We start from the raw sequence: 14928 nt of genomic DNA on the forward strand, positions 1-14928 counted from the left end.
AAGCACACAAAACTACTTGCCAAATATCTGCTTAGCAGATATGAGCTGGATACTAGTCACAAGTTGTACATGTGGCATGGTAATTTGGCTGGTAGGCATAATTTTGTAGTGTGTAGCTTCTTTTTGTGCTTTAAGCAGCTCTGTGAAATTGGGCCCTGCTCTCCAACTCCAAAGTCTTGAACAGCATTTTTAATGTAATTTAACTTGGCCTCAGTCCAATCCAATACTTGTGGCATCCACCATTCATAGACCATTTGAAAGCATTTTCGACTACGACTAAAATGAAAAACAATCACAACACATTCTATTGGTTGAATGAGCGTGTGCGCATTCTGCAAGGAGCAATTCAACCAATAGAATGCGTTCTCTTTGTGACCGTGATCATTATTGTTTTCATTATCGCTGCAGTGTGAGTTTTTCAAGATGATAAAACATCTCGTTGCAAGTCTCAAGAAAAATCCTTCGTAATAAATGCAATCAGGTAATTAAATTTTATATAAAACAATCAAATTTGCAATTTGTCTTCTGGAACGACTTCATTAGATTGTAAACCTTGACTTCATTCAGGAAGGAAGTATCAGAGATTTGTTTGATTGACTTTATAAAAAGGACTGCTAAGGTCATGTCACTTGAGGCAATTAACAGAAGACAAGGAATGGGCAACTCCACAAAGAAACAATTTACTTAGAAGTAAATTATTTCTTTGAGTCCTTGGAGAAAAAAAAACTATGGTGTAGGTTGTAATAAACACTTCAGGCTGTTTAAAGCCATTGGACACTTTCGGAACAGAAAACAAAAATTAAAGTTCACAGATTTACAAATAACTTACAGGGTTTACAGAAGGTAATGGTGAAAGACTTCCCTTGTAATATTATTCCATGAAATGCTTTACTTTTTGATAAAACATTAAAACAATTATCAATTCTCAATATCGAGAATAACAGATTTATTTTAAACACATGTCATGACACGGCGGAACGTGCGGTAACAAAGGTGGGTTTTCCCGTTATTTTCTCCCAACTCCGATGACCGATTGTGCCTACATTTTTACATGTTATTTTATGTACAAGTTCTGATACACAAAGTTTGGGCCTTTGGACAATACTGTTTACCGAAAGTGTCCAATGGCTTTAATCACAGTACTCGGGATTTTTCCAAAAGGCCCCAAAAATCGGGGAAACAGACTGAAGTAGGACAAATATCATGCCTAAGATGAGTCAAGGAATAGTCAAGACTCTCTTATGCTGCCTTGTAGTGCAGTTGGTTTATTTAAAGTTGCCTGTCAAAATTGCCTTGTGTGACACGACTATTCAGTCCATACACCTTTCATTTTAAAAACACCTGATAATCCAAAAGAGGCATAACCTCTTTATTTTGCATGCCGCAATGTTTCAAATGTATACCTTGAGGTTAAGAAGGATCATTTTTAGGAAGACAAAACAACCACAATCTTTGGCGCTTTTTTTATCGTCAAAGGTCTGTGAAATATTTTGTGGTCACAATGTACATAGTACACGATAACAGCATTTAAAAGTCAAGCAAAATTTGCAAACTTTTTTTAATTTATTTTGGCAGTGGCGGGGTAATTTTTTTTAACACTAACCAGCATTCAATAGAATCTTTGTAAGTGAAATGTGCTAACCTGACAAAAGTTTTTTATCATTATTATTATTTTCAGATCTGAAACTCAATTGGTTTATTTCAATTTACATTTAAAGGTAATGTCATTTATTTCATACATGTTGACCTATTTTCAAGGAATGTCAAAATAAAATCATTGCTTCTTCATTGTAACATATCCATTTTTTCCTACATTCGCTTATCAGGAATAAACATTACAAGAAATTTAAACAATGTGTCAGATTATGTGTTTTGGTACCTTGTAATAATTAGGTCTCTCTCCTGTAAATGCATTTGCATGGATTCATTCCAGCCTAGGCCCCGCCTCCCACAGTGAGGAGCCAAAGCCAGAGTCAAATTTGAAACCAGGGCTTAGGTTCTGAGTCGGGCTTTGGTTTAGGCACTGTCTGTCCAATACAGAAAGTGGAAATTTTCAAAATTGGTTTCAAGTTTTTACAATTATGTGAACCATTTTATAATCTTCATTCGCTCCACTGCATTTCAAACACCATTAGAGTCTTCCTTGACAGCAAGTCATGTAGATTTTCAATCTAAGTCGCTTTGCTCTTCATCAGGTAGCAGAAAACTCTGCTAAGAAAGGTGCAAGTGTATTTCACAAGTTAGCAAGGCGGTCATCTTGTGCGTTCACCATGGATTTGCTTTGTTGCCTTTTCCACGTGCTTATGGTTGGCATCGCTATGAAATAGTAAGCACAAAATAGGTCGTTAAGCGTCTCTATGAAAGTGTCCAGTTCAGTACACAAGCATGGAAGCTACCTTTCGTGCATAGAGAAATCAATCCAACTTTGAGAACTTCACTGTGGTTCATTCTGTGTGAACAGCTCTTGTGAGAATGGTGTATTGGCGCCTGCATAGTTGAATGGTGACGTAGAGTTGTCCTGTAGTGACTTGGTTGGTATGTACATCAGTGGTATGAAGGATACCTTACCAGTATGCCAGCACTAGAAAGAAAAATTGAAAGTTTAAGTGTGAATTATAAATAATAATATATTGATAATATGGTTTATATTGATAAATAATAGCAGTTTTTATATAGTGCATTTCACACCCAAAGAAATCTCAAAGCGCTTCCAACATTATTACCTCTGGTCACTGGGCCTTAACTCTTTCCTTAAACCATCTCAGCTCCCTGGGGAGTATACAGCCTGTGCAACATTAATATGCACTACTCGGCTAAATCAATCACAAGAACCATCTCTGCCCTCACAGGCACCCATTTACCCCTGAGTGGAGAGAAGCAATTATTGTCAAGTGTCTTGCTCAGGGACACAGGTGTCAGGACCGGGATTCAAACCAACGCTCTGCTGAACCAGAGCTTGAGTTCGGTGCTCTTGTCCGCTCGGCCACGACACCCTTTCCATAAATGAGAAGATCTTGGATGAGCTTTCTTTGTGTAATGGATGTTTTTATTGTCATGTGCACTGTTTGAGACTGGTTTCCGGTTCCCATTTTGGTATTCCTCAACAGAAATGTGTGTCTTGAAATTAAAATCTTCTGCCCCCAGCCAATCAGAAAAGTTTGAGGTTTTTCGATTCCTCCCCCATCCAACCGAATTTAACAACATAATAATCATAAATGTTTATAAAGCGTCTTTAACAAAAAAGATCAAAGTGCTGTGCAAGAGCATCAACGAATAAAATCAACTTAAAGTCACTTGGATTAAAAGCAAGTGAGTTTTTAACATGGCTTAAAAGGATTCAAGAGATGATGCCTGATGGATGTGAAGAGGAAGAGTGTTCCATAGTGTTTGTGCACTGACTGTGAATGCTCAATGGCCATAAAGTGTATAAGTGCGGGGTGCAGAGGACAACTACAAATGGAAAGTCAAAGAATGTAAATTGCGAGAACTGTGGTCGTTATTAGAAATAAGGTTCTGAAGATAAAGAGGAGCTAGACTATTTCTGACTTCAAAACAAGAAGGACCTTGAATTTGATCTGTTTGTTTAAAGCCATTGGACCCTTTCGGTAAAGTGTTGTCCAAGGCCCACACTTTGTGTACCACAACTTCTATATCAAATAACAAACCTGTGAAAATTTAGGCTCAATCGGTCATCGGAGTCGGGAGAAAACAACGGAAAAACCCACCCTTGTTTCCGTGCGTTTCGCCGTGTCATGACATGTGTTTCAAATAAATCCGTAATTCTCGTTAACGAAAATTTATATTGTTTTGCTGTTTTCTCAAAAAGTAAAGCATTTCATGGAATAATATTTCAAGAGAAGTCTTTCACCATTGCCTTCTGTAAACCCTGTAAGTTATTTGTAAATCTGTGAACTTTTTTTTTTTTTTTCTGAACCGAAAGGGTCCAATGGCTTTAAACAATCATCGGAAGACTTCTTTGTGTTTCTGCATCGAGTCTGCAGGCATTCAACATGTGAAGATGGTCCCTATACTGACCACTATTAGAGATTCATTTTAGGGAAAAATCTCTCAGAAATGCATACCACTTTTATATTTTGTTCATAAATACCCCAGACAGTTTCTCTACTCCTATTGTTGGAGAGCGCGTCACGTGGGTGTGCATATCCCTTTTGTTAATGACCGGTAAAAAGTGTTAATTCCTAAGCGTGACACGCGACCTAGCACCTGTTCTTATAAGACAGTTTCTTCATTCCTATTGGTCGAGAACAACGGCTGAAACAGTTGTGCCACATCACGCGATACGCACGACGCCCACAGCATTCCCTTAAAGGAGTTATTTACGCGAGGGCAGCGGAGGGTCTACCATTTAATAGCTGGAGGGTTGTTGTGTTGAAAGAAATCATTTAACAATTATAATTTTTGCATTTATTTTACTTTTTGACCAAAAAGTGATGATGTTTTGACTGAAAAGGTATTTATGAATGGGAATCAAAGTGTGTTGAATCGGTTTTCAACTAGTGGTTTAAACACGCCGAGGCCTGGTTCTTGATAATTTACCTCGACTTCGTCTCGGTAATATATCAAGAACCAGGCCTCGTTGTGATTAAACCACTAGTTGAAAATCTCTTCACCACACATTGATTCCCTTATTATATTGATGTACCTACCACTGTAAGGAGCGATCCATGTTGGAAGTTTGGTTGGAATGATACCAGCTGTGGGATATCACCAGGCTCGCCTCGCACAAAACCACTACAACAACCAATAACAATAAAGTATCATTATTAATACTGTCCGTCTCCTGACGACGACAAGAGCAAGGTTGTCGAAACGTTGAGACCAATTAAGATCTCACTTCGTGTTAGTGAAACTTATAATTTTATGTATTGTACCAGTGCAATTCAACTGGTTGCCATACTGTACATTTGTTTCAATGTTGTTTTTATGAAATAAACTGATTAATATTGAAAAAAATATACATGTAACGAGAAGTCCCCTTGATCCACTAAAGCTAAAGTAGTAGTCAGACATTTTGGAGGCAACCAACTGCAGTGCATGCTACGGGACCCTCTGGTGGCACATAACTAATTTTTCAAACATGTCTCACGATCCCTAAGAATAATACATGTATGTGATCACTCAAGTGTAAACAGATTCTCTTCTTGGAGATTCTGGTTGCCTGTAAATTGCCTCGTGAGACACGGCCCTTAGAAAAAAACTGAGACAGCATGGGTTCATATTGTACCTACCTTGGGATGAGTTCTAAGACAGGTTCCAGTCTTGTATTGAATAACGCAATGAGATTATTTGATTCAGTCGACTTAAATAAGACGGCTAATCTCTCTCCATTAGGATCCCATGCAAGGTCCTGAATCAAGCCTCCAACACTACAAGGTATTCAACAAAGAAAGTATGGGGTGACAAGGCTAATTTCAATTGTCAAGGCCACTTCCTGTGGAAAAAAAATCTTTAAAATCACAGCTCAAATTTGAGGGGAAAATTCTACAGGACTGCAGGCTTGTAGCACAAAATTTTGACTGGACCAGAACTTATTTTACAAGAGCAGAGTTGAACAAGCACTCCGAGGAGATCTATTTCAATTGTGTTTGTGTGCAAGTCTACTTCGATAGTCTTGAAAGATAATTGAAAGACAATTATCACATTCACAGTCAAAAATTTGTCATTAATAAAACCCCTGAATTTCCGGTCAACAACAGTGAAATCACATCCCAGTGTGCACAAAATATTCTACCTGATCTGCTGCTGATCACAGTCTACGGTAACTTCTGATAGATCAGCGCAGGTAACAGCAGCCCGAGCTCCTCCAATCACATCACCAGTCTCATTGAAACCCAAGGCGTATATGATGGGTTTATTCTCAGTACAGAATAGCAGTGTCTTGCTGTCTGGGCTCCAACAAGCTGCTTGGCAACGACCGGATAGACCTGTCCACTTCTCACAGGTCCAAGTTCTTGTCTCCCAAACTCTAGAAACAAGACACAAAATTTGGATTATTAACAACTATTTGTACAACTATTATTTGTGGTGGTCATACAGCCATTGGTCCAGTGTTTTGTGCAACGCACATAAAATAACCCAGTGCACTTATCAAAAAGAGAAGGGATTCACCCAGGTGTCTGGTTTGATTGGCAGCATATTGTGCCACAGCACCTTGTAAACCATTACATGGTGCTATGTAAAAGGAGTAGGTCTCATAATTCAAAAACTTAGTCCCACACACCCTGCAGGAAAATACTGAATGTTGAAGCGCCTTGAGCGTCACTTAGTGATGAATATGACCGCTATATAAGAAGAAGCTATTATCATTATCATTATTAACTATCAGAAAGAGAATAATAAGGAAATCAATGTGTGGTGAAGAGGTTTTCAACTAGTGGTTTAATCCCAACGAGGCCTAGTTCTTGATAATTTTACCGAGACGAAGTCGAGGTAAATTATCAAGAACCAGGCCTCGGCGGGTTTAAACCACTAGTTGAAAACCGATTCAACACACTTTGATTCCCATTCATAAATACCTTTTCGGTAAAAAAACATCAACACTTGTGAAAATAAATGCAAAAATTATAATTTCTCATAATTTTAACACAACACCCCTCCAGCTATGAAATGGTAAGGCCCAGTCAAGGCCCTCGGGTAAACAACTCCTTATAAGGGAATGCTGTGCGTTTCGCGCGTATCGCGTGATGTGGCACAACTGTCTCGGCCGTTGCTCTCGACCAATAGGATTGAAGAAACTGTCTTATAAGCGCAGGTGTGCAAGCTTTCGTGTCACGCCCATGTTATAACACTTTTTACTAGTGTTATATCATCCGTTCAAACAACCCCTCGTGATGCCCTCTCGACCGATCAGAATGGATAAACTGTCTTAGGTATTTATGAATAATATAGATAATAAGCGCACGTATCTACCAAACAAGGCGCTGAGTCAAACTCAAGGCGCCGAGTATATACACATTTTTAGAAAGATAGGTTATTGCAGTGATGAATTTTGAGACCCAATTATTTAATTATTTAGCACCTTGTAAGGGTTTACAAGGTGCTACGGCGCAGACAGCAGCCACAGCCAGGATCACCGGGACGAACCCCTTCTCTTTTCGAAAAGTGCACTGAGTTCTTTTACATACGATACACATCACACATGGGACCAACGGCTTTATATCCCATCCAAAGGACCAAGCAATGGTTAAGTGTCTTGCTTTTAAAGGACACACATGTCACGACTGGGGATTCGAACCCACACTCTGGTGATCAGAAACCCCAGAGTTTGAATTCGGTGCTCTTAACGGCTCGGCCACGACACTTCCACAGAGAAGAACTAAGAGAATAAGCATGCCACGACACTTCCACAGAGAAGAACTAAGAGAATAAGCATTGAAGATGCTGTTCATATTGGTAATTTTTATTCTATTTATTTCATTACACACCCAATAGCACAAGCACAAATAATAATAATAATAATAAAATAATAATAACAGTATTTATAAAGCGCCAAATTGCCAAAGGATACAAGGCGCTGAGAAGGAATGAAGAGGGAAAAAGACAGAACAAAGATAAAGATGACCAGCTACGAAGAGGCAAAAAGGTGGGTTTTGAGAGCACGTTTGAAGGCTGGGACACTGTTGGAGCTTCTGGTAAGGGTAGGAAGAGAATTCCATAGTGAGCGAGGTACATAGAGCTGCCAGACTGGCGCCACTAAATAACAAGATGGTGAACAGGAAACAAGAAAAAATGTTCAGTTTTAGATGTGGGAGGAAAACCCAAAATGGGGGGAAAACCTATGGAACCAGGTAGGGACTGAAAACCCAATCGACATGCAGGGCTCCAGGTTTGAGTTGGGATTCAAACGGGTTTTCACAGAGGTGAAAGGAAGGGAGAGAATCCCCTGAGCCAACTTGATGCCCTCCAGAATGTCTGAAAAATCTATCATGAGACCATCCAAGTAAAGACACGCCCCCTCCTCTACCCTTTAGAATCAAACAACTACACCTATGACCTAACTGAACATCTCAGATGGTGTAGCAGTAAACAGCTTAGTATTATCAGGAGACCATCCAAGTAAAGACACGCCTCCTCCTCTACCCTTTAGAATCAAACAACTACACCTATGGCCTACCTGAACATCTCAGATGGGGTAGCAGTAAACAGCTTAGTATTATCAGGAGACCATCTGAGTAAAGACACTCCCCCTCCTCCACTTCTTCTCAGAGTCACACATGTTTCTCTTGGCACATCCCATACCTTTTGTACAAATCAATGGTTCATTATGCACTCTTGGTATGAAGATACAGTTTGTCTTATGGTGACAAGTTGCATTGTTTTACAAACATAAATGACGGCACCGAAGCAATGTCCTTCAAATAACTGACATTTCACACACATTGTCATGCTTTGGAATGTGCAAAAATTTCCATTTCTGTGACTTTCAGCGTTTGTTTTTCCCCCTCAGCAATGAGTGTTCAAATTCAAACTATGGCTATCAAAGCATGTAAATAAACTCTTCATAATACGTCAAATATCAACTATAATATCAAATATGCTGACAGTTTTTAATTAATACACATTTATGAAGGAAAACACTAATATCCATTACGTTTTCTTCCTATCTGTGGTTGCCCTAAACGACCAAGACAGAGCTACTCACCGGCATAGCTGTATCACTGGGAGAAGCAGAGACCAGCATTCTACCTCGAGGATCCCACGCTAGACTAGTAATCGGACCGTGACCATTCTGACTCAATACTTGAGCACAACTTGCTGATGGTCTGAATAATCAGAAAACAAACATTGGTTAACAAGTTTATTGATTAAACTTAGTGAACTGTTCATGTCTGTTGTGTTGTCATTTAGCTTTTGACAAAGACTCTTTGTTTGGCTTTTGTCGACCTAAAGGCAAAATTAAAAAGACAGTAAGCACTGAATTCTGCAGTAAGCTGAGCCACGCAGTTTGGCCCTGTATTCGACTTACCTTGTGGAAAGGGATTTAGGGTCTACATTCCATATCATGATGCATGTTTGACAAGCAACAGCCAGAACAGATGCAGATAAAGGCTTCCATGCCAAGAACGCCACAACACGTTGAAAACGATGCTTCAATGTGGGAACAACTTCACTGAAAAAGAAATCAAACACGTGGATATGGGCATGTCATGTAAGTTTTGTTATTATTATTAATTAATAGATTGAACTATAATGTACGTCTAGGATTCAAACTGCCTCTAAAGGCCAGGTATATAATTTTTTTGAACATGTTGAAAGGGCAAGGGCAAGGCCACTTTCATTTTGCAAAGTGCATTTCTATTGAAAAACTTTTGAAGGGCACCAAGGCCAAGACCAGGGGCAACAGAGGCCATTGGCCTGCATGTAATTCCAGGCCTGCTCTAGCTTCCGGGCAATCTCGGTGGTCTAGTTGGTAAGACACTGCTCTAGAGTCGCAAAGGTCGTGGGGGTTGAATCCCACCCGAGTAATAATCAAACTCCGACATATACAACAGAAATTTATCTGGTAAGTCCGCAAAGTTCCAGTGACTTGACTAAAAGGTGCAACAGCTCTAATGCATTTATTGCAATTAGTTACCTATTGGCTGTAAAAACTCTGACCACATCGTCCTTCCAGGCTACTGCACATTTGTTGGTGTGTGGATGCCAGGCTAGTGCTCGTATAGCGGAGTCTTGCCAGTCACGTGTTGGACTGAACACTGACACCATAGCTTCACTGGATAACTACAGACAATAGAAACAGCACATAGTTGACAATAACTACAGACAATAGAAACAGCACATAGTTGACAATAACTACAGACCATAGAAACAGCACATAGTTGACAATAACTACAGACAATAGAAACAGCACATAGTTGACAATAACTACAGACCATAGAAACAGCACATAGTTGACAATAACTACAGACAATAGAAACAGCACATAGTTGACAATAACTACAGACAATAGAAACAGCACATAGTTGACAATAACTACAGACAATAGAAACAGCACATAGTTGACAATAACTACAGACAATAGAAACAGCACATAGTTGACAATAACTACAGACAATAGAAACAGCACATAGTTGACAATAACTACAGACAATAGAAACAGCACATAGTTGACAATAACTACAGACAATAGAAACAGCACATAGTTGACAATAACTACAGACAATAGAAACAGCACATAGTTGACATTATAACACCCCTTGCAAGTATTCTGCCTGCTCATTGGTTTAGAGCGCGTCACATGACATGTCTTAGTTTTGCTAGACCACGGCTGTGTGATAGTTCGTCGGTTTGCCATGCGCTAGTCCGAAGACTAGCACATGGCGCCGTGCGCTAGTCCGACAGACTATCACACGGCGTGCAGTACCCAGACGTCCGTTGCGTGTACGAGGATGATAAATTAATAGTCTGTAACCATTTCGGACTGCACTACACTACATTGAACACAGTAAGTAAAAGTGTTTGCAATCTGTATTCGCGTCGTCCGTGGATTGTAGCATTCAGGTCTGTAACTTAATAATAATAGTACAGTATTTAGAAATGTTTGGGGTGTTATAAAACAAATATTGACTGCTTTTACTCGTGCAATGGTTAAAAACTATGACTCCCTCAGTGATCCCCGGAGTGTTCTATTTACCCTCGGCTTCGCCTCGGGAAAATAGAAAGCTCCGGGGATCACCTCGGGAGTCATAGTTTTAACCATAGCACTCGAAGCAGTCAATATTTGTATAATAACTACAGACAATAGAAACAGCACATAGTTGACAATAACTACAGACAATAGAAACAGCACATAGTTGACAACAAACATGGTTATATTTCACATGATCTTACTTTCTTTACAAGCTTTTTAGAAAGAAGTATGCTTGAAACCTCAGAAATTTTTAGAGGGACCCATGGAATGAAATATCATATCTGGGCCCAATTTCATAGAGCTGCTAAGCACCAACAAAATTGCTAAGCATGAAATTTCTTCCTTGATAAAAAACAGGATACCCACCAAATTTCCACGTGATTTTCAGGATTTATAAGCAAACAACAGCTGATTACCAGTATCAAGCAATCTGTAACAAATGGAAATTTGGTCAGTAATCTTGTTTTTATCAAGGACGAAATTTCATGCTAAGCAAATTTTTGTGCTTACCAGCTCTATGAAATTAGGCCCTGATGGCTACCTAGGCAACTTATAGCCTACCAGAAATATTCTACTTACTACAAGATGAGGGTAGAGGGACCCATGTAGTGAATTAGCCCATCTGATGGCTGCTAGGCAACCACATGCAATTGATGAAACCATCCAAGATGCTGTAGGTAAAACATAAAAAAAATGTAATCATTGGGCTTAGCCATACCCAACAGTTTAGTTATACAAACATACCATGTTAGTGCATAGAAGAAGACATTTGTCATCAATCCAATCAAAACCAACATCCTATACATGTAGCTAAGAAAAGTACATGTGGGTTCGGATTGATGATACCCAAGTCTATTCCGTATGAACTATTTCAGCCCTAGGAGAGGGGGGGGCCATGGCCTCTAGAACAAAAAAAATTGTAGCCCACACCTAGAAGTGGCCTTTAGGCATTGTGTGTCTGGTGACTTGCATAAAAAATAATAATACAAAAAATAAGCCAAGCACATTATTCAGCAAGTAGCAAGTAAAGTCTCATTTGTTGACCCTGAAACTACCTCGGCTTCTAACAATCAAACACAATCAGGTTTATTAGAATTTACGATCAGAGTTGACAAGGAAATGACCCAAGTCTTCTCAAACTCTAGCACGATGCAATTATTTGCATGGGTTTTATTCAAAGAACCTTTTTGAAATTCACTTTAGGCAGTTAGAAGCTAAAAACTTTGGAAAACAATGCTGAAATTAAAATTTAAAAAAATTATAATGCAGTACTTCAAGTTGATTGGATAAAAATGGTTACCTTCCGTCTTGCTATTGGCTAACTCCTCCAGCATACCACACGTACCATGCTCCTTGCATGCATACCAAGCTTTCTTCCATATGGAGATATGTGCATTGCATGGTAAGAAGGCCGACCGAGCATCCTCTTCTATAGCTAACGATGATAATGTCTCAACAGCAAGGGTGACTTTGGGATACACCAAACCCTAGCAAAGGAAAGTAACAATATGTGTGAAATGCAAACTTGTGCCTACGATGCCTCTGGTCATTGCTTTGGTGCCCCTTGAATGTTCCTATAAAAATGTACAAAAATTATTCTCCTAGAAACAGGAAGCCGATGTAGTTGTCTGATAAAAATAATCATAAATAATTTTGTTTACTTATCACTTTACACTCCCGAAGAGCATCTCAAAGCGCTTCCAACATTATTACCCCTGGTTACTGGGCCATTTAATTAATTTCCTAAACCATCTCATTCTCAGCTCTCTGTAGAGTACACAGCCTGTGCAACAAACTGCAATACTAAGCTACTCAATCACAAGAACCATCTCTGCCCTCATAGGTAACCATTTACCCTTGGGTGGAGAGAAGCAAAGTTTAAAAGTGTCCTGCTCAGGGACACAAGTGTCATGACCAGGACTCGAACCCAGCTCAACCAAAACACCAGAGTTGGTGTTCGGTGCTCTTATCCACTCGGCCATGATGATGACACCCTTAGTATTGAGTGTTGAAACACACCTGCATCCCTGGTGTATATTTACTCAAATCGGACTCCCCTGCAAGCGCTGTGTGTAGGTCACTGTTGAATTCACACACCGTGACAAAACCTTCTCTTGGGGGTGGGGGACCATCAGCTAGAGTACACATGACTGTTGTCTGTCAAAAGGAGAACACAAAAGACAAAAACATTAATTCTGAATTTGCAGGTTCGAATCCCGCCATGGCAATTTTGTTTACTTAAAACAAGTAAATGAAAAAAGTAGATGCAAAAGGTACTCCAAATTCATTGCATGGGCACTGCACAGACTGTCTCACCCTGTCCACTACACTATACTTCACAGTAGACCCAGTAATGAGTAACTGGGCCGACGCTGTACTCTTTTTTTCTCAAAATGTTGTCATTTTCGATAATAACATTTTGAAAAAAAAGGAGTACGACCGATAATGACAAAATTTTGAAAAAATTGAGTACAGCGCCCCAGTTAGTTACTGGGTTTAACTTCACAGGTCCGCGTCAACTGATAAACATACATAAACCCCTCGCTATATGACTGAGAGATCTTTAACTATACTTAAAGACGAGATCTGATTCTGAACGACAAAAATACTCATTAATTTACTTTAATACAACTTGTAATTTTTTGTATAATTTATAAATTTGTTTTTAGTTGGCTTTTATTTTTAGGAGTTTCGGAGGAAAATTCCAGGAGTATCAACTGCATCTTGAGTCTCGAGTCTTGAGTAGTGTGATCCCTTTGCAGCACAAATTTGGCTAAACTGGGATGGGTGCAGCGAGGCGTCACAGCCGTAAGGTGTGAGTGAAGAAAGAAAATAGACAAAGTGCAGACAAAAGTGGTAGATTGGAAGGGCCTCTTCATCAGGAGTATTTTAAACTTTTGTATATGTAGAAGTAGAACAATTTGAATTTTCTTTTATCAACACAACAGACCAGAAAAATGCTAAACCCCAAACCCAAGAATGATTCAAAACTCCCCCTATTTTTGTTAACTTTTAACAAATACATTGTGAACAAATTATATGAATTGTCTTACATAAATATCTGAGATTTTGTCAATATTTGCTTGACACTAAAATTTAAACTAAATGGTTGTAATTTGTAGCAACCACAGTCAACTGTGGTTGTAGTCTAGTGGTTGTGCATTTCAGAAAAGTTTTGTTTGCTGTTTTTTGTAAGGCCTGTTTTAGTGTCAAGCAAATATTGACAAAATCTCAGATATTTATGTAAGACAATTCATATAATTTGTTCACAATGTATTACTAGGATACTAGGACTCCTAGTTAACAACAACGATTACGAATAGCCACAACAGAACACCCATGCATGGCCACGGCCACGTCTGTGAAGTTTAGATTGATCGAAATCAATAGGGATAATTTGTACTTAAAACAAACTTGCAAGGTATTGGAAGAAAAGTCATACCAATTTTCTCTTACCGGCAGCAAATACCACTTGATTTTGCGGCTTTTGACGTTGCGCTAAGTTTCAAGCAACACACATTTTTTAAAATGTTGTCAGGAAATTTTCAATAAGCGAACTAGTAAAAAAATAGTCTGGACCCCAATCTATAAACAAGTTACACCATAATTTAATCACATGTTAACTGTAAAGACTAGACTTTTGCAACAAAATAACCAACGGCTGTTTGACGAACTGGGACATTTAAACGGGGGCACCCATGGAAACTCTTTACAACCGCCTTTACTTTGAACAGCCGTAGCTACACAATTTTTGCGTTGCGTTGACGGGACGGACGTGCTACATTCCCATCAAAAGTGAATGCGAACGTCAAGGACCTTCGCATGATACACTGTAAGTTGTCAATAGGGGGCGGTATATAAGATGAGTGGTATAGACCTTATCGCAAATACCAATGCGCAAGCGCAGACTGTTGAATGAGGTGCATTGTGGGATAGATATGGATCAAATTTGGATACCAGCAAGACCACAATGCACCTAATTCCAAGCTTTACGCGCGCGCCCCGGTATTTGCGAAAAGGTCTATAGACCTTTTCGCAAATACTGGGGCGCGCGCGTTAAGCTTGGAATTAGGTGCATTGTGGTCTAGCTGGTATCCAAATTTGATCCATATCTATCCCACAATGCACCTCATTCAACAGTCTGCGCTTGCGCATTGGTATTTGCGATAAGGTCTATACTCGCAGCACAGACATAAAGAACCTACTCACGTCTGTGCTACACTCATAGAGCTATAATACAGACATAACTCTATGATGATACAGAACCTCTACATTAT

The 14928-nt window shown here is 39.3% G+C and overlaps 1 protein-coding gene across 2 annotated transcripts; it reads right to left on the reverse strand.

Annotated features, from left to right (window-relative positions):
- Window positions 1–1067: 1067 nt before the first annotated feature.
- On the reverse strand, window positions 1068–14191 carry LOC117299856 (aladin-like). 2 transcript variants are annotated; one of them, XM_033783422.1, is made up of 12 exons: window positions 14094–14191; window positions 12671–12808; window positions 11952–12138; window positions 11231–11322; window positions 9596–9741; window positions 8987–9130; window positions 8663–8783; window positions 8135–8259; window positions 5753–5986; window positions 5250–5387; window positions 4668–4752; window positions 1068–2581 (listed from the first exon to the last, which is right to left on the reverse strand). In XM_033783422.1, the coding sequence occupies exons 2-12, from the start codon at window positions 12797–12799 to the stop codon at window positions 2435–2437; spliced, it is 1548 nt and encodes a 515-aa protein (XP_033639313.1). In that variant the 5' UTR covers window positions 12800–12808; window positions 14094–14191; the 3' UTR covers window positions 1068–2434. The 2 variants fall into 2 exon arrangements, with proteins under 2 accessions (XP_033639313.1, XP_033639314.1); XM_033783423.1 differs by having other exon boundaries at window positions 14108–14185.
- Window positions 14192–14928: the final 737 nt, after the last annotated feature.

Source organism: Asterias rubens, chromosome 15 (genome assembly GCF_902459465.1).
Source record: "Asterias rubens chromosome 15, eAstRub1.3, whole genome shotgun sequence".
NCBI lineage: Eukaryota > Metazoa > Echinodermata > Asteroidea > Forcipulatida > Asteriidae > Asterias > Asterias rubens.

What these genes read in the sequence shown, in the direction of transcription:
- LOC117299856 (XM_033783422.1), bottom strand. Translation starts at nt 12,799, where the DNA reads ATGTGTACTCTAGCTGATGGTCCCCCACCCCCAAGAGAAGGTTTTGTC. An exon ending in AATATACACCAGGGATGCAG is followed by an intron (nt 12,139 to 12,670) that starts GTGTGTTTCAAC and finishes TTCCTTTGCTAG; the next exon opens with GGTTTGGTGTATCCCAAAGT. An exon ending in GTCTTAGAACTCATCCCAAG is followed by an intron (nt 4,753 to 5,249) that starts GTAGGTACAATA and finishes TGGTTGTTGTAG; the next exon opens with TGGTTTTGTGCGAGGCGAGC.